At 39.6% G+C, this 23564-nt stretch overlaps 1 protein-coding gene across 9 annotated transcripts in view; it reads right to left on the bottom strand.

Annotated features, from left to right (window-relative positions):
* Window positions 1–23564, bottom strand: part of ARID1B (AT-rich interaction domain 1B) — a 500120-nt gene that overhangs the window by 186285 nt on the left and 290271 nt on the right. For 5 of the 9 annotated variants that reach the window (XM_064292621.1, XM_064292627.1, XM_064292638.1 and 2 more), the window contains exon 5: window positions 9200–9241. The exons of the other annotated variants lie outside the window; for them this stretch is intronic. In XM_064292621.1, coding sequence (XP_064148691.1) covers window positions 9200–9241 — 42 coding nt within the window. The remainder of the gene's footprint in view (window positions 1–9199; window positions 9242–23564) is intronic. 9 annotated transcript variants of the gene reach the window in all.

Here is a 23564-nt window from a genome sequence, read left to right as displayed (position 1 = left end):
ACAGGGCAGAACCACCCGCAGGGTTTTCAAGGAGTAACTGGGAGGTCCAAACTGCCAACCTTTTGGTTTGCAGTTGAGCTCTTAACCACTGAGCCACCAGGACCCAACGAAATAGTACCTTAAATATACTTTCACCCAAGTTATGTTCCTAGCCACTTAGAGAGTTAGCCAAGCAAATTCACTAAATGACACCTGGTTAAGAAGATGGAAAGAGAACCAGAGTTAAGGTAACTTTATAGGAAAAAAACAACATAAGAAGTGTTTTGAAAAAGAAGATTAATGTATGCTCTTACGTGGTTATGTTAATAATGGGACAAACGTTTTAATAGGTAGCATCTCACTATGCCAAACTAAACATTCTAAAACTGAAATATTACCTGGTAGCCCCCAGGCATCATCCCAGGCAAATCAATGAATCAATGGTCCTTTATAAGAGTCACTACTAGAAGGATGCTTAATTTCATGCCTCTGTTCAAAGTACTCTACTCTCAAAATCTAATGAGAAATGTCATCATTACTCTATGTTTTTACTGAAGAGAACATTCCCTCTGATTTACCGCATTCTGCAAATTTCTTCTGTTCTCTACTTGCCTGCTCTAATCCTGTTTCCTCATCCATAAAACTGTGGCTGTTCCAACGGTGAAATGCATTATGTTAAAACGTCTGTGTCATGCTTGGCGCCTTTGTTTTCTAGACCAGTGCCGTCCAACAGAACTTTCTGCAATGATGGCACTGCTGTATATGTGCACTGATGCAATCCAGTAGCCAGTAGCCACACGTAGCTACCGAAATGTGGCTAGTTCCACAGAAGAAATGTTTCTAATTTAATTAATTTACATTTAAACAGCCACATGCAGCTGGTAACTATTACAGTAAACAGCACAGTTCCTGATGACCAAAATGTGCAGTGAGGACCGCTTTTAAAAGCAGAAAAATCTTTCAGACAACACCTCAGACACAAAACTGAATAAAGAAACGGACTTTTAACACAATTCAAGTTGGAACCCTCTAAGGTAGACCCGTCAGAAAAAAACAATTAGCAAATGAACCTCCGCCATTTTTCTCAAGGTCCAGTTTTTTTTTTGTAATTTAGCTAAGTGGCCTATTCAGAGATACGCTGCCACTGTTTTGCTCTAGTCTTTCCTCAGCCACACAAGTGCTCATCCGTGACGTTACAACAAATAGTTAGAAATCATATCATAACGTTTTGTTTTTATATGAAGGTGGGAAAGACGGAAATGTAGGTAATTTCCACGAGGGTCAGATTTCAGAAGGCAGTAATAAGCCCAAATGTGACTTATGTTGCTGCCAACTATGATCGCCAAGGACTATACATTTTTTCCAAAATTACAAGTACCTTATAAAAAGAAAAAACAAAAAGATAAATTTCCCTTTGATTTTACTTGAAATTATATTTATAGGTGACTAACTCTTTGTTGGCGCCTTGGTAGTGCAGTGGTTAAGAGCTCAGGCTGCTAACCAGAAGGCCAGTAGTTCGAATCCACCAGCCATTCCTTGTAAATTCTATAGGGCAGTTCTATTCCATCCTATAGGATCGCTATGAGCTGGAATCGACTCGATGGCAATGGATTAATGGGTCAACCCTTTCTTATTTATACATTTTATAAGTCAAATTGGAATCTTACTCCATTTTGTAGAATACAAGTAGATGCAATTAAGGCAGCTACCACAGGAAAAACAAGCAAAAAACAGTTGCTTCGAAGTCACTTCTGACTTAGGGCGATTCCATGTGTTTCAGAATAAAAGCATGCTCTGTAGGGTTTTCATGGTTGTGACCTTTCAGAAGCAGATTGCCGGACCTTTCTTCCAAGGCAGCTCTGGATGGTTTCAAACTGCCAACCTTTTGGTTAGTAGCCCGGCATGAACGTTTGCACCACTCAGGGGCTCTAATTTTACCACAGAGGAGCATACAATTATACCCAAGAGGAAAGTACAAATTTGCATCTCTTCTTAGACTTCTGCCTGGCATATAATCATTCCAAAAGCTACATCTAGAATGCAAGGTCCAGGGAAGCAATGGTCTCTTGTTCTCACCTGTGCATTCCCAGTGCCTGGCACCTAACAAGTACCCTACAGGTGTGTTTGCATGGATTGCTGTGGATGAATCTGAATGGAATCAATGACCGTAACAGCAGAGCTTCATTAACAAACATATGTAAGTGAACAGTGAGAAAACTGGCACCAACTGGTTTTCAATGTCCACCGTACCCATTCAACAGCTTCAACAAGCTACAGCAGTAACAATGAAGATGTCTTCCCTCAGGTAGGCTCTACAGAGAATCAAAATAAGATGCCAAGCTAACTTATTAACCCAGATAATGGGAGAATCAGTGAGAACATCTCAGATTAGAAAAAGAAAGCAGTGTGTTGATATCACTTGTTGTTTTGCTCTTAGCAATCACAACTGTTACACCATCAGGAGAATTCTAAATTGTCAGCAATACTTATTTATTGCTACCGTGTGCAAAGCAATAAGGACATACAAAGATGAACAACGTGGAGTCTATAAGCTTACACTTTTGCTGGGAAAAATGCCACATAATGGAGCTGGGCTGGGCCATACCATGCTGTCTCCCATATAAAAAGGAAAAAGACACAAGTTGGGAGGAGAGACATTCCCAGGGAGTTGTCTAGGCAGTGAGTGGTGGGTAAGCTAAGGACTGTGAGAGCCACAAAGCTGCCACAGTGGGAGAGGACGTCACACAAGAGGGTGGTGTGAACTGCCTCTGGAGGTAGGTCCTCTTTTGAAACGCAGACAGGGGGAAACGCCAGGAATCAAATTAGGCCCTGAGGGAGGTTAAGGGCTCAGTGAATTTTGTGTTAGGGGTAAGAGGACCAGTTTGATGTTATTTTTCTTTAAGATTTCTACTCAAACAAGACTTGACAAAAAACAATACATATGAGTAAACAAATTTAGGATTTACATTAAACTCTTATTTTTTGATACTTTAAAGCTTAGCTAAGCTTTTCTCAAAAATAGCAATAAATTTTAGGTGACAAATACTAAAAATTATTGCCAAAAGAGGAAAAAAGAATAGAGAAAAAGAAATAGAATGTATAAATTTAAAAGCAGAAATAGAAACTGTATCCAGAACTTGAAATATTAAGAGGAAACACAACAAGCTACTAAAATTCTTTACTCTAATCCCACACTGCCCGTGATGAGCTACGTGACCTTGGAAGCATGTAAACCTTTGGTCCTTGGCTTCCTCTTCTCTAACATGGAGGAAGGGTAGATTGTACAGGGATAAAATGTTAAGAAAAGAGAGAAAGAGGAAAAACGCAGAATGGAAAGGGACAAAATGAACAGAGGGCCCTGAGGTAGAGTTTTAGAGAAAATGCCTTACCTGAGTTTGATATTCCCCTCCTAGAAACCCAGTGCCATTGCCATGGAGTCGGTTCTGACTCACAGCAACCCTGTGGGACACAGTAAAACTGCCCCATAGAGTTTCCCAGGCTATAATCTTTTCGGAGGCAGACTGCCACATCTTTCTTCCGAGGAGCAGCTAGTGGATTTGAACCGCCGACCTTCTTGGTTAGCAGCCAAGTGCCTAACCACTATACCACCAGGGCTCCTTAGGGTTTAAAAAGTGTGGGATGGGAGTAGTTTGGAGCTTTCCCTTTCCACCAGGGGCTGGTGATCTAGGAATAGCGGGAGCTCAAGGGGGCCCAGGAGTGAACAGCTCCTGTCAGCTGTGGGCACCTAAAAAAAAAAAAAAAACCAAACCCATGGCTGTTGAGTCGATTCCGCCTCATAGCGACCATATAGGGCACTTACGATGACCTAAATCATACCATTTTCCTTTTTTCTCTTCTGCTTTTGAACAACACAGTATGCATATCCCTTAATTTTCCTCACAATTCATTTTAAATTGACATCCCCACATACTTTTTTTAATTGTTTCTTTCAAAAATTACAAAAAGGGACATAAAATTCAGAGTACTCTTCTTCCAAAGAACACACCAGTCAAAAGAGTGCACCAAAATACTTTTGGATTTATGGAATTTTAATGCCCATTTAGAATCAGAAGACAGACATGAAAAATAAATGAACAGGTGATATATAACATACATATTTCTGTCCGCTACTTTCCAAAAGGAAAAATCTTAAAAAAAAAAAAAAAAATTGTAACCAAATTATATTATCATCAAAACAAGTAAGAACTAAGAATTTACCTCAGGAATACGTTGTATCAAAAGAGGTGTATTTTTTTAAACTTAGTTGTGGCTTTATGCATATGCATTCATTTAGTAAAATATTTAAGACTAAACCCTGGGGTAGGAGAGAGACATGCGACTTCGGGTGGTCCTGACACAGCGAGAAGACAAAGACTTGAAGACAGGGCCCTGATGGAGTGTACTGAACGGCAGTGGAGAGAAGTCTGAGAAACCAAAGGCTGCCTAATAGGAGAAAACTAGCAAAGCAACGCTGGAGAAGTCAAAAGAAGAGTGCTCCAAGGAAGAATACTGTCAGATGCTGCAAAGAAGCAGGTACAATGCAGGGACCGAAGAGTTCCCCTAGATTTAGGGCCAGGGATGTCGTTAGGGGCCTCAGCAAGAGAGTAGAGTGGGGACGGAGGGGGAGGGTGGTTAAGATGAAGGTGGGATGTGAGGAAGGAGAGACAGAAGCTGTGCACACCTCATCACTTCTTAGGACATTCAGAAAAGAGAATAGGCTGTGGGGTTGCCCTCCTTGTCCACAAGCCAGTTCTGCCAATGATTCATGTGTGAACTTTAACAAGCTACTGAAACTCTGAGCTGCAATTTCCTCATCTAATAATGGGCATAACAACTGGGTGGTGAAACGACGAAGTGCTCAACCACTAACCGAAAAGTTGGCAGTTTGAATCCACTCTGAGGTGCCTCAGAAGAGAGGCCTGTGATATACATCTGAAAGGTCACAGCTTTTGAAAACCCTGTGGAGCAATTCTACTCTGCAACACATGGGGTCGCTACGAGTCAAAATCAATTCAACAGTAACCGGTTTTGTTTTGTTGGTTTTCTACCTCATAGGGGAGTGGATTAAATAAAAATTTTCTTTCTTTATAATTCTTGACTTAGTTATCTACAACAAATGAGAAGGCAAAGGACATTCACCGTCATAAAACTTTGAAGTGATTTATTTAGATTTTGACAAAACCTCTTTAGAAACTTACGACAAAGTTACGTTTACATAGTCTTTTGATTTAATAACCCAGGAATATTTTATTCACTCCTCTTGCTTTCAGTTCCCAACTATAAATTTCATAAGCAACAGAGACAAATTTTTAATCTTTTGTTTTACAATATAAACTTACATGTATTTGCCAGCTGATTTATCACCTTATTACCACAAGCAGCTCCATCTCATGCATTATGATACTGAAGGTACACTGTCTTGTGGTAAGAACCAACCCAAGTTGGCTTCCTCTGGACCTCCTGATTTATTTTTCTATAGAACTGTATAACCTTTTTAATATTTTCAAGGCTTGATCAAAACTGAAACCAAGAACAGTTGTCTGTGGTTTGTAGAACTTTGCTTCCCTTTTTTAAAGAAAGATATGTATTTGCCCACTTTTTACTTTGAACCCTCTTCTATTCAGAAGTCTTGTTTTGTAAGGACACGTAACTAAGTATCTCAGTAAGGACCACGCAACCCATTAACTTAAAGTTACGTGTCACTAAGGACACGTAACTTGACGTATCTTAGTAAGGACTCATAAAACTCTAAGTACCTTAGTAGACTCACACAGACACAAACTCAAGAAAATCAAATTTACTTATTAAGTCAGAGAAAAAAAAGTTTAGAAACACTGGAAAACAGCTGAAGTGTTCAATTCACTGTGACACAGTGATTGGCATTTCAAATTGTAAATTCTGTTTGACTTGAGATAAGCCTTAGAAAAACAATGAATCTGTATTGGTGTGAAATTCAGACTGGAGAATCACAAAAAGACCAAAAATATTTCCCATTGGATTAGCGTTAGAAGAATTAATCTCACGACACCCCTCAACTAGTTTTAATGACTGCAAAATTATTTCCCTGGCTTAGAGTTTCACCACGCCGATATCCAAAATAAGCTGTTTGTATCTATGAGTCCCAACATGCTAAAGTCATTTTCCAACAAGACTGACAAGTTCATGCTTCAATACTAAGTAAATACGAAGGTCGTAGTCTTTAGTTTGGTTTAGAAAGGGAAGCAAACAAGTGGCCAAGAATCTGATAGTGGCCAAGAAGTTAAGGAAAGCTCAAAGGCTCATTAAAGATCATTAAAGGATCAGAGGCCTAATGGGGCTCATACACTCCACTGGGCTTGAAAAAGAGCCAGCTGTGTGTGATTAAGTGTTCCGAAACCTGACCAATGGTGAATATCCAGCCAGAACTTTCAAGAAACAAGATAATGTTCGGAATTCATAAATATATTTGTCTTACATATATATTTATGATTTTTTTTTAAATATGGGAGCAATATTTGTGGTCTTCATGATAACGAAGCAGAAAGAAGACTCTAAAATCTCATTTTTAATTACATATTATGTAAAAACACTTAGGTATAGGCCTGGCAAAGTGAAAAGCATCTAACATTTTGAAAGTCACAAAATTATTGGGAAAAAGTTTCAAATTGTTCTTCCAACAAACTGAATTTAAGGCAAGGAAAACAATCTGCTAATTTAAGCATAAAACAAACACAAAGCCCTTCCACAGTGGGGCAGGCCATGAGAGCTGCTGGCTGCGCTAACCACCTGTAATACTGCTGGACACTCAGAAAGTGTGAAGGATTATGGAGGTGAGTACACAAAAGCTGACCCTCCAGGTTTATTAAATATTCAGTATGCATGCCGGGCATGAAAGAAAAAACGCAAAATTCAGAAGATGATCATATGTTAAATACTGCAAATAATACTGAATTAGCTCTATTTATGTTTAATAATTTTAGTAATTTTTGACAAATACAGAAATATTAAAAAACAGTGTAAATTTGAGTTAGTATATCAAATATTCATTTATCTTGTTTCTTTTAATTTATATTTTACTTAGGATGTAAAACCTTGGAAAGTTTCTAACCTCAGAATAGTTTTGATTTTGGTAGTATTGCAATGCCATCTCACATGTAATTATAGCACAAATACTAGACTGTGTTTCCAAAATGTCTAACACCTAGAATAGAAAAGTAGAATATAATCTGGAAACATTATAAATAATCGATTTTTAGTTTTAAGTTTAAGATTAGCACACATTAGGAGACAGGTGCTGAATTTAAAGTTTCCATCAATCTCCCTGTTCTCCTTAACTTGTGACTTTCAATGTGACTGATGACACCTTGATACGATAATGAAATTGGACTTCCCTGGTAAGTGTCTTCTTCCGATTTACTTATGTTGTTTAAAAATAACCACCATATAGTGCAAAAGGCAAACAGTGTAATAAAGAATACAGGGCTAGATGGCTATCATTCTGTAAACACCTGCAACCCCTCCCTCCGTGTTCCCAGCAGCACGCCGCATACTCCTTGGTCTCATCTTCACCCTGCCTCCTCCCCTGCAGACCCTAGCAATCACCACGTCTGGCCGACTTCTCTTCCAAAGCCTTCCTTTCCTCCTAATCTCTGTCACTACTAGTTCGCCCGGCCCTTGCCATCTTTTACTTGGTCCACTCAAGTGCCCTGAGTTACTCCCAAATCCACCCTCCACAAATGGCCAGAAGCACCTGTCTCAGTTGCAAACCTGATCACTATTGGACTTAAACTCCTTTAATAGCTTCCCATTTTCTACAGAACAAAACTTAAATCCTCAGCCTCTCCAACCTCAGATCTTGCCACATAGGCAAAACTAAACCACAGGTAGTCTCCGACTTACGACAGGGTTCCGTTCCAATGACTCCATCGTTTGATGTAAATCGAATACCTCTTTTTATTTATTTATTTTTTAAGTTTCCATTATTATTGTCTTTTATTACCAGCATTTTTATAAATCCGATCTTTGGCTTTGGAAGTTGGAAACATTACAAATAAACTTTCTGATGTGATTAACACAAGCAAATTACGTGCTGCAACACTGTACGTAGTACATATCACCAATGATAAAAAACAAAAACAAACCCGTTGCCATCGAGTCAATTCAGACTCATAGTGACCCTACGGGACAGGGCAGAACTGACCCACAGAGTTTCTAAGGAGCGCCTGGTGGATTCCAACTGCCGACCTTTTGGTTAGCAGCCATAGCACTTAACCACTATGCCACACTAATGATAAAACGTACAAAAAGAAGCATGGTCGTAAATTTGGTTCCACGTAAGTTTGGTTGGTCATAACTCAAGGACGACTTGTACTTCTACTTCCCTCTGACTGTTTTCATGGTGACTTCCTACCAGAAATAGCTCTTATTTCTCCTGCTCTCCTCTCTTGCCTAAATATAATACAAACCCTCAAAACTCAGCCCAGGAACCAACCTCCTGGAATGCCTTCCTACTCTCACTCTTCTCAGCTCCCTGTCCTCAGTGTTCCTAGCATGGACACTATCGTACTGCAGGACGATTTATGAGCTTATTGCTTGCCAACTGACTGTGTGCTCCTTAAGGGCAGGAGCTGGTTTTAATCCATTTCTGTTGAGTCAACACAATTCTGACTCAAGGCACCCCGTGAGTATCAGGGTAGAACTGTGTTCCACAGGGTTTACAAAGGCTGGTTTTTCAGATGTAGATCACCAGGCCTTTCTTCCAAGGCACCTCTGGATGGACTTGAACTCCCAACCTTTTGGTTAGCAGCCGAGCAAATTAACTGTTGGTACCACCCAGGGCCTCCTGACTAAAACATAAAGATTCAATACATATTTAAAGAAGGAATGATGAATAAACCAACTAATAAAGCTAGAGTTATGAATTAAACGCAGCACTCTGGTAACATTTCAGCACCCCTAAACTGGGGGAAATTTCATCCAGTCCTGCTCCATGGCTAATTCAAATTTAAAAGCCAACGAAACTTGGTTTCCTGCCCCATTTCTCATATCCTCCGCGGCAAAGAAAGCAGGTAAAGAAAATACTACAACAGTCTACTCTCAATCACGACACAAAGAAATTTTAAATTTTTGAAGATTTTAGAACCTCAGTGTTTGATTTAAAAAACAAGTCCTCTCTGTTGATCCTTCAAGCCCAGCATGGCGAACTGAAAGCCTACATGAGAAGCTGCATCAGACCACACACCTTGAGTCCAAAGGCTGCATCCTCCGAGGCCAAGACTTCAACCTGAAATCATAAGGAAAAGATAATTTAGCAACTACCAAAAGCCTCTTCTGAGTCTAGCCACAGAAAACCAGAGTTCAGTCCTGGCCTGGAACTAGAATTTCCGAGAAAACTGGCAAAAGGAATACAGTCTACCAAAGTTCAGACGTTCAACGTAGGGCAGCTATCAAGAAAGGTATCCACGAGGCTCGTCAAGAGTTGGGTATGAATGTAGGCCACTGCCCTGGCTTCAGTGTTATCACAGGGTGAACTCCTGTCCTGTGTCTGAGTCTATCCACCATCACGTGAAGTGGTGGTCTCCGTCTCTCAGAATAATCTAGGAAGCCGGTCGAATCATCCTTCCCGCTTAAATTACAAGCTGCTGCATATACTCTTTGATCTTTTCCTGACAGACAGTGAAGGGAAAAGTTATGCTTCATAAAGCAATCTCATCGAGCTTGTAAGCTACTAGTAGTTTCTTGTCCTGCTCAGATCAGAGTGGATAGTCCCGGCTCTCTGGAATGCCGCAGAGCAGGAGCTCCTGAGAGCAACACTCAGGAAAAGGCAGGCAGAGAGTCTGAGCAACAGGCTGTGCAGCGATGGCAAAACTTCCCAACTGCCTGTCAGTCTTACGCTTTAGAAGACGCAGCTCATTTATGTGATTTTAAAAAGCTGTGTGGAACAAGACACATACTGTATTGGTAATTACTGTTTTTTAAAACATAATTATTCAGTCTGGTATATAAAGCTTTTAACTTTGACTACCAACACATGGTGGAAAAGAGCAAGGAAAGAAAGCAACAGAATATGAATGTCTTAAAAGTTCCTGGGGAAGACAATGCGGCGGGGCAATAACACTTGGACTCTAGCTGGCTTCGCTGTGAGTTTTCAGCCTTCTACAGTGTTTGTGGTCAGTGTGTAAGCGGAAGACACACAGATCTACCCAATGTTTATTGCTATCAAACGAAGCTGGATGCTTCCCTTGGGGAAAGGAAACACAGAAGGAAGATTACTCCAGTAAGACTGTCATCCAGTATGAAAGTAAAGGGATCAAAAAAGAAATGAGGAAACAAACTGTGTTCTCCAACTGCTTTTCTGAATGAGGCGCACCACCACCGCCTGGCACCCCAGAGAGACTGGACCAAAGCAGGAGCGTGAGATGAGGGACGGAGAAGAGGGGCAGAGTCGTTCTGATGACATACCAAACGTGGTTTCAGGTTAATGACTGAAATGTTGGCTCAACTATAATAGCAGAAAATCATTATTAAAATTCTCTGGCAGCATTTCTGTGTACACTTCATTTTCCAAAGTTAACCGTCAGATTTAGAAACACGGTCTTATTATAGACTTTTAGTTTAAGAAAAGAAGGGGGAAAAAAAGCTATTTTATATATGTTTGAATTTCACAACATGAGGTTACCAGCCTCAAATATTTTTACATTAAAACCTCTAATCAAGATCGCTTGTTAAAAGGAAAGCACAAACATTTACTGAATCTAAACTACTGTGACCATGACATGACATCTGGTCTTTAACTAGACACATAAAGCGTATCTGCGCATCTCAGTCTTAGGTACATGCACCCTGATGTAGGATTTTAATATACATAAGGTTATTTTCAATATATATGAAAGTATATATACTTTCAATCTGCAGAAATCATTGCCAGAGTTAGTTCTGCATTCATTAACATTGTAAAAAGTCAAAGTAGCAAGAATACTAAAAATCTATTTAAAGATATGGTTTTAATATATTTGACAACATGACATGACAGCAAGCCAAAGCGCTCCAGGGGAATTTGGGAACTCACTCACAACTGGACCAACAAGCAGCTGCATGATAAACAGAGAAAAGACTGAAGTTGTCAAAGATTTCATTCTACTTGGATCCACAATCAACGCCCATGGAAGCAGCAGTCAAGAAATCAAAGGATGCATTGCATCGGGCAAATCTGCCGCAAAAGACCTCTTTGAAGTGTTAAAAAGTAAAGATGTCACTCCCAGAACTAAGCTATGGTGTTTTCAATCACCTCATATACATGCGAAAGCTGAAAAATGAATAAGGAGGACCGAAGAAGAATTGACACCTTTGAATTACGGTGTTGGTTAAGAATACGGAAAATACCATGGACTGCAGGAGGAAAGAACGAATCTGTTTTGGGAGAAGTGCAGCCAGAGTGTTCCTCGGAAGCAAGGACGACAAGACTTCATCTCAGGTACTTTGGACAAGTTACCCGGAGGGACCAGTCCCTGGGGAAGGACATCATGCTTAGAAAAGTAGAGGGTCAACAAAAAAGACGAAGACCCTCAACAAGATGGATTGATACAATGGCTGCAACAATGGGCTCAAGCATAACAATAATCGTGGGGACGGTGCAGAACTAGAAAGTGTTTTGCTCTGTTGTATATCAGGTCACTATAAGTTGGAACTTACTTGATGGCACCTAAGAAGGACAGTGTAGCTATCATATATGCAAAATGGGAGGAGGGAGGTGGCTCTCAACATGTCATCATCTTCACCCTCACTCTGCACCTCAAATTCTATTTCAAGCCGAGTTCAGAGAGGTATTTTGAAATTCCTAGTATTATATTTTGAACAAAATTAAAGCAACTTTAAAAAATATTTGTTTTGTTCGAAGCACTATTTTTTAAATACCTATGCACGCTATCAGTACCCTTTATATTCTCTTTCTGTAAGATTTTATTTTCATTATCTGCAGAAAAACAGCAGACATTGAAAACATGAAATTGGCTTCAATTTAATATTCGGGAAAGATCAATGTCATAAAACAGTTTTCATGTTGGTCTAAGAGTATTCTGACCTAAATTGTAAGGAATCCCCCCTCTAGTGGGAGTAAGAGAGTATTTCAACCTTCGCACATAATTTTCAGGTTGTCATGTGCTGTCAAGTTGATTTTCAGGTTTTTTTTTTAGTCATTAAACTTAACCAGCCATAGAAACCAGCTCAGCTTCTTTTGCCATAAATTTGAATGCTTTTTTTTCTTTAAAGAAGACATTATTTTATATTTCACAAGTGAAAATAATAACATTTAGTTGAGAAATTTCTACATATAAACTAGAAATAGATTTATATTAATAGGCTGAGATTATAGTTATTAGCCAAACATCATCATCAAATTTAGCTTGGCTAATTTTTTATAAAGTAATCAATCACAATTGGAAGTCAAAATGAGAACACACAACCGGAAAGAATTAGTACATTTTCAGTGGAATGATTCATTATTCGCCGACAATATACTCAGCATTAACCTGATCTAAAAGAAGCTCCCCACTCATTCATCAATAAATACTCTCTGGATATTACTGCATGCAAGGAATTATGCTTAATGTTGGAGGAGATAAAAAGTGAAGAGTTTCACTAAGATACTAGTATCAGAGTTAAACGTACTTAAGCATTTATTATATGTTCATTTAAAAAAATAAACTCAAACTCTGAAAGGAACAGGTGAGATTATTCATGGTGCCCCTCCTCTTTTAACTTTAGTTTGAGGAGACTTAAAAAAAAACCAAAAACACAGATTTTATCAAACGTAAATTAGGACATAATACCTAATCTTTTCCTTTTCCACACAGATGCTGCAACAAATGCAAAGATAAATTTGAATACCCAGATGAGAAACAATACTTGACATCAATGGGGGAGAGAACATCAAACTTTCCAGGCAGCTACTGAGGCACTGAGGTGTGATGGGGCACATTTAGGATAGCAAGGCAGAGATATCCTAATTCCAAACACAAGGTATATTCCCATTAAATCACCCTTACCTCAAATGATGCTACAATCAACACCTTGGAACACAAGGGCCTAAGTGGATTCCATTTGCAGAGAACCCTTCAGTTATTAAACCGTTCACAGTTCTTTTGCTCTGTTCAAGCAGCAGTAGCCTTTAACTGGCTTCTCTCTCTCAATTACCCCAAACGTCACCTCTGCCAAAAATGAAAACAAATCACCGTAATTTCCAATCATTCTATATTAAGAAAACTAGGAAAATATGAATTCACGAATTTCGAAGTAAAACTGGCTGTACTTCCCCAATCACTTTTCAAGTTCCTTTTCACACATTGAAAGCACTCATAACCCATCGTCCTCGAGTCAATTCCTATAGGACAGAGTAGAACTGCCCCACAGGGTTTCCAAGGAGCGCCTGGTAGATTAGAACTGCCAGCCTTCTGGTTAGCAGCCAAATCGTTAACCACTACGCCACCAGGGTTTCCACTGAAAGTACAGAGAATACTAATATTCAGCAACATTTTCATTTAACTAAAACAACGCCAAAACTATGCCTCATTTTAATAAAAAAAATTCTAAAATCAAGGTCATACTATCACAAAAGAGGGTCTGAGGTGACAAAAGACGCCCGTTCATAATCACATGTAAAGATTTTAACCTTACTCTTCATTAAAGAAACACCAATTAAAACTACAGCTTTATTCCATTTTCTCACGACAGAGTACCAGAGATGAAGAGCTTTGATTGGTTACAGTATTGACGAAGGTGTGGAGAACGAGGCACTTCCTGCATTACTGAAGACAACACACACAGGCCTATCGGAGTTAGGAACGTCCCTACAACCTAAACCAACCCCTGTAAAGTGTACTGTATTAAACATTCAAGGTACATACAATACAATGGTTTGCAATAGAGGCAGTCCCGAAGTTACGAATGTTAGACTTGATTTACGACAACCTGTACCTGTCCTTTTATGTTACGTAAGTTTGCCCTCACTTTGAAACGACTGAACCAACCCTCACTCAAAAACAAATTCATCACAGTCACCTTCACTTGCTGCCTGTGAGGCTTTTAAATCTTTGAAAAGGCTACAAGCCTTTTCTTGCACTAAAACCCACTGCCGTCGAGTTGATTCCGACTCATAGCGACCCTGTAGGACAGAGTAGAACTGCACCATAGAAGTAAGGCTAAATAAGACCATAGGCACCTGTTCGGACTTACCTACAAATTCTACTTAAGGACTTAAAAGACGCAGGAATGGATCTTGCTCAGAACCTAGGGACTGCCTTAACAGACGGGTACTACTTTATGCCGTGCACCAGAACGTTGTTACTGTATTATTATGGTAAAGGAAACCCTGGCAGTGTGGTTAAGAACCACGGCTACTAACCAAAAAATGCTTGAAACGCTTGAGGTTCAGATTCACCAGGTGCTCCTTGGAAACCCTATGGGGCAGTTCTACTCTGTCCTATAGGGTCACTGTGAGTCAAAATCTACTCGACGGCAATGAGTCTTTTGGTATTATGTTAAAGAGGTTTTAGTGTATCTGCAAGTGTTTAATGTTTTTTTTATACATAGAAAGGTATGCTATAAACTAAGACAAACATCTAACTGACGTTAGACACAAACTGTACCTAACTGTTTTAACTAATGTACAAATTTGACTTAAAGACAGGCCGAACAATGGAACTCATTTGTGATCCAGGGACTGCCTGTACTAGAATTAAGTGCATTTTGGAGCTATCCAAATGTCATGATTAAAGAAGTATTAACCCCACAATTCCACTGATACTCAAATGCAAAAATAAAGACTTATGAACATATTTATTGGAATTGTTTGTAGTAAACCTCCTCACTTTCATTACCCAACATTTCGCTTTTTGACAATGGTAAAAAATCGACCATATGACTGTTGTACACATTAATGATGTACACCTGGCAATAATGAAGCCGAGATGTGTGAGGTGAGAGTAACGCTGGCTGTGATGGTTAAGGTTATGTATCGACTTGGCTGGGCCATGATTCTCAGCGGTTTGGCAGTTATATAATGATGTAGTCACTCTCCATTTTGTCATCTGAGGTGGTCATCCTTTATTTCTGCATAACACCGATTTTCACATAATGACCTGGTCTTTGGAACCTAACTATGTCAATAAGTGAGGAGTGGGTATAGTAAAAAGCTAAAAACAACCCAAATATCCATCAACAAGACAGTGTTCAATAAATCGATTTACACCCATACACTGAAACGTTGGTCTTGTTAGTTGCCATTGAGATGATTCAGGCTCGGCGACCCCATGTGTTAGAGAGTACAACTGCTCCATAGGATTTCCCTGGCTGTAATCTTAACAGAAGCAGACTGCCAGGCCTTTCTTCCATGGCACCTCTGGATGAGTTCGTACTGTCAATGCTGTTATTAAAAAGAACAAGGTGGTTTTATATGTGCAGACAGGAAAGGTTTCTATGATGTCATATTAAGTAAAAAGAACGAGAACAGCTGCAGAGTGAGCTAAGATTTACGTTAAAAAAAAAAAGCAGGGGGTGGGTCATATGTTTGACACACTTAGAACATCTCTGGAAAGATACAGAAGAAACACATCAGTGATTGCCACAAGGGAGAGAAACTTATTTTTCACTGTATTTTTTCTCACAATGTTAAGATCTTTTCTCGTCAAGTACATTTATCTTGTGTTCAATTAAAAGTAAACAGTTACCAAAGTAAACCAATAATTACATAAAAAATGCTAAACGTCAATATCATAGAAATGTAAATAAATGTTCTATCTTTCAAGCTGGCAAAAAAGCATGGTATTCAACACTCCCGTGCACACCCCCACTCTCCCACGTTTGCAATGGGGTATATAAATGAGGGAATGGCCTCCCCAGAAAACAAGCTGTCATCAGTAGCCTCACACATGTTCATGCCCATTTTCATAGCAACCTGCCTCTTAGGGAAATGTGAAGAAAATAATTTGTAGTCTACCACTTGTATGTTAAGCAAGTGTACTACCTCCAATCAAATCGTACCCACTGCCATAGAATCATTTCCAACTCATAGGGACCCAGCAGGACAGAGTAGAACTGCTCCTAGGGTTTCCAAGGCTGTAATTCTTTGTGGAAGCAGACAACTAAACCTTTCTCCCGCAGAGCGGCTGGTGGGTTCAAACCACTTACGGCCTTTTTGGTTAGCAGCTGAGCACTTTAAACACTGTGCCACCAGGGCTCCTTGTACTACATCGTATTTGAAATAATGACAAATTAGCAAAAAACTCGTTGTTGTTGTTGTTAGGTGCCGTCGAGTCGGTACCGACTCATAGTGACCCTACACACAACAGAACGAAACACAGACCAACCCTGAGCCATCCTTAAAATCATTGTTATGCTTGAGCTCATCGTTGCAGCCACTGTGTCAATCCACCTCGTTGAGGGTTTTCCTCTTTTCCGCTGACCCTGTACTCTGCCAAGCATATGTCCTTCTCCAGGGACTGATCCCTCCTGACAACATGTCCAAAGTATGTAAGATGCAGTCTCGCCATCCTTGCTTCTAAGGAGCTTTCTGGCTGTACTTTTTCTAAGACAGATTTGTTAGTTCTTTTGGCAGTCCATGGCATATTCAATATTCTTCGCCAGCACCCCACAATTCAAAGGCGTCAGCTCTTCTTCCGTCTTCCTTACTCATGGTCCAGCTTTCACATGCATATGGATGCGATTGGAAATACCATGGCTTGGGTCAGGCGCGCCTCAGTCCTCAAGGTGACATCTTTGCTCTTCAACACTTTAAAGAGATCCTTTGCAGCAGCTTTACCCAATGCAACGGGTCTTTTGATTTCTTAACTGCTGCTTCCATGGCTATTGATTGTGGATCCAAGTAAAATGAAATCCTTGACAACTTAAATCTTTTCTCTGTTTATCATGATGTTGCTCATTGGTCCAGTTGTGAGGATTCTTGTTTTCTTTATGTTGAGGTGCAATCCATACTGAAGGCTGTGGTCTTTGATCTTCATTAGTAAGTGTTTCAAGTCCTCTTCACTTTCAGCAAGCACGGTTGTGTCATCTGCATAACACAGGTTGTTAATGAGTCTTCCTCCAATCCTGATGCCCCGTTCTTCTTCATATAGTCCAGCTTCTCGGATTATTTGCTCAGCATACAGATTGAATAGGTATGATGAAGAACACAACTCTGATGCACACGTCTCCTGACTTTAAACCAATCAGCATCCCCTTGTTCCGTCTGAACAACTGCCTCTTGATCTATATAAAGGTTCTTCATGAGCACAATTAAGTGTTCTGGAATTCCCATTCTTTGCAATATTATCCATAATTTGTTATGATCCACACAGTCGAATGCCTTTGCATAGTCAATAAAACACAGGTAAACACCCTTCTGGTATTCTCTGCTTTCAGCCAGAATCCATCTGACATCAGCAATGATATCCCTGGTTCCATATCCTCTTCTGAAACCGGCCTGAATTTCTGGCAGTTCCCTGTGGATATACTGCTGCAGCCGTTTTTGAATGATCTTGAGCAGAATTTTTCTTGTGTGTGATATTAATGATATTGTTCTATAATTTCCACATTCGGTTGGATTGCCTTTTTTGGGAATAGGCATAAATATGGCTCTCTTCTAGTCAGTTGGCCAGGAAGCTGTCTTTCATATTTCTTGGCATAGATGAGTGAGCAACTCCAGTGCTGCATCCGTTTGTTAAAACATCTGAATTGATATTCCATCAATTCCTGGAGCCTTGTTTTCTGCCTTCAGAGCAGCTTGGACTTCTTCCTTCAGTACCATCGGTTCCTCATCATATGCCACCTCTTGAAATGGTTGAACATCGACTAATTCTTTTTGGTATAATGACTCTGTGTATTCCTTCCATCTTCTTTTGATGTTTCCTGCATCGTTTAATATTTTCCCCATGGAATCCTTCACTATTGCAACTCGGGGCTTGAATTTTTTCTTCAGTTCTTTCAGCTTGAGAAACGCTGAGCATGTTCTTCCCTTTTGTTTTTCCATCTCCAGCTCTTTGTACATGCCATTATAATACTTCACTTTGTCTTCTCGAGACACCCTTTGAAATCTTCTGTTCAGTTCTTTTACTTCCTCAATTCTTTCTTTTGCTTTAGCTGCTCGACGTTCGAGAGCAAGTTTCAGAGTCTCCTCTGACACCCATCTTGGTCTTTTCTTTATTGTCTTTTCAATGACCTCTTTGCTTTCTTCATGTATGATGTCCTCGATGTCATTCCACAACTTGTCTGGTCTTCAGTCACTAGTGTTCAATGTGTCTAATCTATTCTTGAGATGGTCTCTAAATTCAGGTGGGATATACTCAAGGCCATATTCTGGCTCTCGTGGACTTGCTCTGATTTTCTTCAGTTTCAGCTTGAACCTACATATGAGCAATTGATGGTCTGTTCCACAGTCAGTCCCTGGCCTTGTTCTGACTGATGATATTGAGCTTTTCCATCATCTCTTTTCATAGATGTAGTCAATTTGATTTCTGTGTTTTCCATCTGGCGAGGTCCATGTGTATAGTCACCATTTATGCTGGTGAAAGAAGGTGTTTGCAAAGAAGAAGTCATTGGTCTTGCAAAATAGAGGATGGATAAATAAGTATGGTATATTCATATGGAGGACCCCTCATTGTTCAGTGGTTAGCGCTCAGGTAGTACCTGAGAGGTCTGCAGTTCGAACTCACCAGCTGCTCCGTGGGAGAAAGATGTGCTTACATAAAGATCACAGCCTTGGAAACCCTATGGGACAGTTCTACTCTGTGCTACAGGGTCATTATGAGTCAGAATTGACTTGAATGTAGTGGGTTTGGTTTGGGTTTTTTTGGTTTGTTCATATGGGAGACCATTACACTATCATAGGTAACTCCTTTTTTAAAAAATACCATGTAACATGGGAAAATGCCTCTAACATGTTAAAAACCAAACCCAGTGCCATCGAGTCAATTCCGACTCACAGCAACCCTACAGGACAGAGTAGAACTGCCCCATAGAGTTTCCATCCAAGGGGTGCCTGGCAAATTCGAGCTGCCGACCCTTTGGTTAGCAGCTGTAGCACTTAACCACTATGCCACCAGGGTAAGAAACAGAAATGGCATTTTAAAAATTTAGATTTATCCATTTTTTTCTTTATGCCTTCTAGAATCTGTGCCATGCTGCGAAACGTCTTCACCACTACTCCAAGATTTTAAAATATTCATTCATGTTTTCTGTGTAATACATCTGACTTTATTTACGCTTAAATATTTGATCCATCTGTAATTTATTTTGAAATAACAAGAAAAGGAGATGATTCAGTTTTCATTTTCCATTTGAATAACGATGATGAAAAACTATTATTTTCTCCAGTGATTAGAGATTCCAAACCTTTACCATAATTAAAATGGTATCAGTTTTGCCTCCAATTCCAGGCAGGGATGGGAAAGGCAAAATTACCCCAAGTGACGTATTTACCCCAAAGGAGGGTAAGATGAAGGGAGGTTAGTAATTATCAACAAGAACCTGACTGAATTTGCAGTCACAATAAAAATTCTCCACAAGTAAACTCCTAAAAATTTAGATGCTACTGGAGGAAGAAAAAAAAAAAATGTCTTATACTGATATCCAAGGAATGGAATTATTATCGTACCTACAACATTTGCTGTGCCTGCGTTGGTTGGGTCAAAAAGACCAACATACTAACTAGAACCTATTCCATTAAGCATACTTTTACCTCTAGTAAGCAGGAAAAGCAGACGTTAATAAACAAACAGCTCTGAAAACCATGCGCCAGAATTTATAACAATTTAAACTGGAAGACAAGCACCTTCCTCCCTCATGTACACACATGCATGCACTCATGCACACACATGCACACAGCTCAAAGTGGGCTGCAAAGTTATAATTCTAGCAAGCAAGAAAGTTGGTTTGTCTTTTTTAAAAATTATTATTGTACTTACCTTTTAATTTTTGTAATCTATAAAAACCTGAAAGCTTAAAAAACATATATAAAACCTTGCCAGCATTCCTCTCTTATTAATTCTCCTCATTAGCATGTGCAGACAACATGACAGCTCAAGGACACAGCTTGCTGAAGCTGCTCCGTGTTTGGCGAGCTGGTAACAGAGAGCACACATGATGATGCCACACGCTGTTAAGGCTGCTGAGTACAACAGCCATTCTCCGAATGCATTTAAAATTAACTGAAAACTTGTCTCTCTAGAGGGCCTCAATAAATATTGACACCAATGGCAAAATGTATCTATGCAACCAAAAATATTTGTTACACTTAATACACCGTTTAACACGGTTTCAAGACAAATCATCTGTATGTTGCTTTAATTATGCTTTTCATCACAAGCACCGTGTTCACGTTATCTCCTGTACCAAAATGTTCATTGTGTCTCACGTCCCAGTCCGTTCATTCTGAAGCACAGACTGTAAGCACTGTGGTCACATTCCTTCTTTCTAATTATGCTCTCTACCTGACTGAGGGTACCTGGACTTGGCAGTCGATTCATGATGTGATGAGAGGATACCTGTCCTGGACTCCTGGTCTGGTTCGAAGAAAGAGAGACCCCAAGTGGTGTACGAGCAAAAACAGCCACCCCTATGTGACTATGCAAACAGCCACCCCTACGTTTGCATCAAAAGTTGGGGTCTATTTCTCTACCCCTTCAATCTGTGTTGGATTTGTGATTTGCAGGGATCAAGAGAATACAGCAGAAGAAATCAGGATGGGGCACTTCCAAGTATAGAGACTCACAAGGCAATGCATACTTATAATCATTCCCCTCAAACTCACCCAGCTGCCCTGTGAACAATCCCAGACTAGTCTGTTAGATGACAAGAGATACATGGCAGCCACCACATTGTCCAGGCCAAGAACCAGGCAACCCCCAGAAGCAGAGCCACTTAACTGATCAGCAGCTGACTGAAGAAGGGAAAATGAGCCTGGCAGAAACAAAAAGAACTACCCAGCCGAGCCCAGGCCAACGGGTCAAACCGTAGACTCATGAGCTATACACATGGTTGTTGTTCTCAGCCCTAAGCTATGGGGTTGGTATGTTACACAGCAAGACAAGTGATGCATTGTACAACTCTAAATGAAGGAGCTCTAGGTACTTTACCAACAAGGTTCCAGACGAGGACACCATAATACTAAAGGCAGTTCAGAAAGCACCTGTACCTTCAAAACAGTCCAACTCTCCTCCAACTCCATTCCCTACTCTAAACTCTCCAAAGGCTTCCCAGACCATAAAATCAAATCTCAATCCTACAAGACAAATCTCAATTTTTGCAGACAAGGGTCTACAAGAAGCTAAACGACATGGTCCCGGCTTACCTCACTGATCCCAAGTCTTACCCCTCTTCGCCCATTCACAGACTTCAGCTGTAGTAGATTACTTTCTGTTCCTCAGAATAGCCCCTCTCACCTCGGGCTTTTTTACCTACTGTTCCCTCCAATGGAACACTCTGCCACCAAATCCTCCTGTGAATTCCTTTAAAAGGGTTAGGTTTTTCAAATTGATGACAATAAAGACTTGTTGTTGTTCAAAAGTAGAACTTTTCTACCCATTCCAAATTACAGTGTGATATTCTTTAACAACTGCACCAAGTGACCCATTAGACTACAGTAAATATTTTATTTAAAAAAAACCACATACAGTCCTTCCAAACTTAATTTTTAAAAGTAAATTTCACTAAAATTTGAGCTCTGCGTTTAGGCTGGGTGACCACACGCAGCAAATGTAAGAATACCCTGCCCGTTCCACTGGGAAGGAGATGAAGGCCTACGCTGCACAGAACACTGCCACATGGCATCATACCTGCTGTACAGGTGACCTCCTAGAGACAAAGTGGAATAGGACCCACCAACTATATCCCCATCAGTCACATCAGCACCTGATTTGTAGACCTGGTGGCATGTACAAAGTTGACCATTTCTATAGTGTCACTGCCTAACAAGAAATATGGCTACAGAACCATGAAAAATATAGGCAAAATATATGTATTTATTCATGATTTCATTTGACTTTTACAATGCTACAAGTGTATATAAATAATGCAAATTTATAAACAAAACTTGAAAGAATCATAGTTTAAATAAAAGCAATACTTACTATAAATATTTTTGTATTTACCTTTTGAAAATCATATTTTATTAAAGTAAAAAATATGTGTACAGTAAAACACTAATATTTATTTATTATATTATTTGTCTATGTTTGCCTTCTCTGGATAACTCAAGTTAACATTTATTTCTTAGCAAGATTTTCTATAATTATTCATAAGTTCTAGGAGGCTTCATGAAAGAAAATAAAAGCTACAGGTGTCCAGGTGGTGAGGGACTGTTAAAAGTTTTTTGAACACTAAGTAGGTGGCAGTTTATCAGAACATTATAAAAATTAAGATAATATTTAATCATTTTCTAAATACTGATCTTCGCTTGTGTTGTCACAATTTAATGCTATTTTAAGCAATACCTCCCCTTTTACTCAGTACTTACTCATTCTGATATCACTAAACCAAGTCTATTAATCAATCTTACTATATTAAAAAAAAAAATTACAGTATGATAAATTCAAATGTTCTATATTTCATTAAAAAATTGCAATTTTTAAACCAAGATTTAAAGAAAAAAGTTTAAATAAAAAAAATTTTTTTTTATTTTAACAGCACACAGGTAAATCAACTGTCATGGATTGAACTATGTCCCCCCAAAAATGTGTGTATTAACTTGGTTAGGCCATGATTCCTAGTATTCTGTGGTTGTCCTCCATTCTGCGATCGTAATTTCAACGCTAAAGAGGATTAGAGTGGGATTGTAACACTCTTACCAGGCCACATTCCTGATCCAATATAAAGGAAGTTTCCCTGAGATGTGGCCTTTTTCACCTTTTATCTCTCAAGAGATAAAAAGGAAAGGGAAGCAGGCAGTTGGGGACCTCATACTACCAAGAAAGCAGTGCCAGGAGCAGAGCGAGTGTGTCCTTTGGACCTGGGGTCTCCGTGCAGAGTAGCTCCTAATCCAGGGAAGGACTGATGAGAATGTCGACATGAGAGAAAGCCTTCCCCTGGAGCCGACACCCTGAATTTGGACTTGTAGCCTACTAGACTGTGAGAGAATATAAATTTCTCTTTGTTAAAGCCATCCACTTGTGGTATTTCTATTATAACAGCACTAGATGACTAAGACACTAAAAATTGAGAAATCAGCTAAGTACTCTTGACCATATTCACCTCCCTCTCCTGGCCCCATCCCAGCATTAAGGATGCCGCAGAAGAGTAAGTTAGCAGTTGTGATAAAATGATTATGTCAGAGACACCGCAGACACTAACCCTTTGGTGACCAAACAGGTAAAGGCTACGAAAACGTGAATCGCTCTATCTCTAGGGTATGAGGTGCAAAGATGAAAATGAAAAGGTGTTTTAAAAACAAATTCATTTTTAGATCAACAAATTAAACTTCTATTATTGTCAGAAAATGTTTTTTGGTACATTATTTTGATCGGGGGTCAATGGTTTTCCTTTCTGTTGCCCTTTCCCCAATCCAAATGTCCCAGGCCCCCCCCACTCTGTCACCATCTGGGTCTGGATGTTAAAAAAAAAAA

Source organism: Loxodonta africana, chromosome 1 (assembly GCF_030014295.1).
Source record: "Loxodonta africana isolate mLoxAfr1 chromosome 1, mLoxAfr1.hap2, whole genome shotgun sequence".
Lineage (NCBI taxonomy): Eukaryota > Metazoa > Chordata > Mammalia > Proboscidea > Elephantidae > Loxodonta > Loxodonta africana.
The sequence above is the reverse complement of the archived record's forward strand: the minus strand, read 5'-3'. Positions and strand labels throughout refer to the sequence as shown.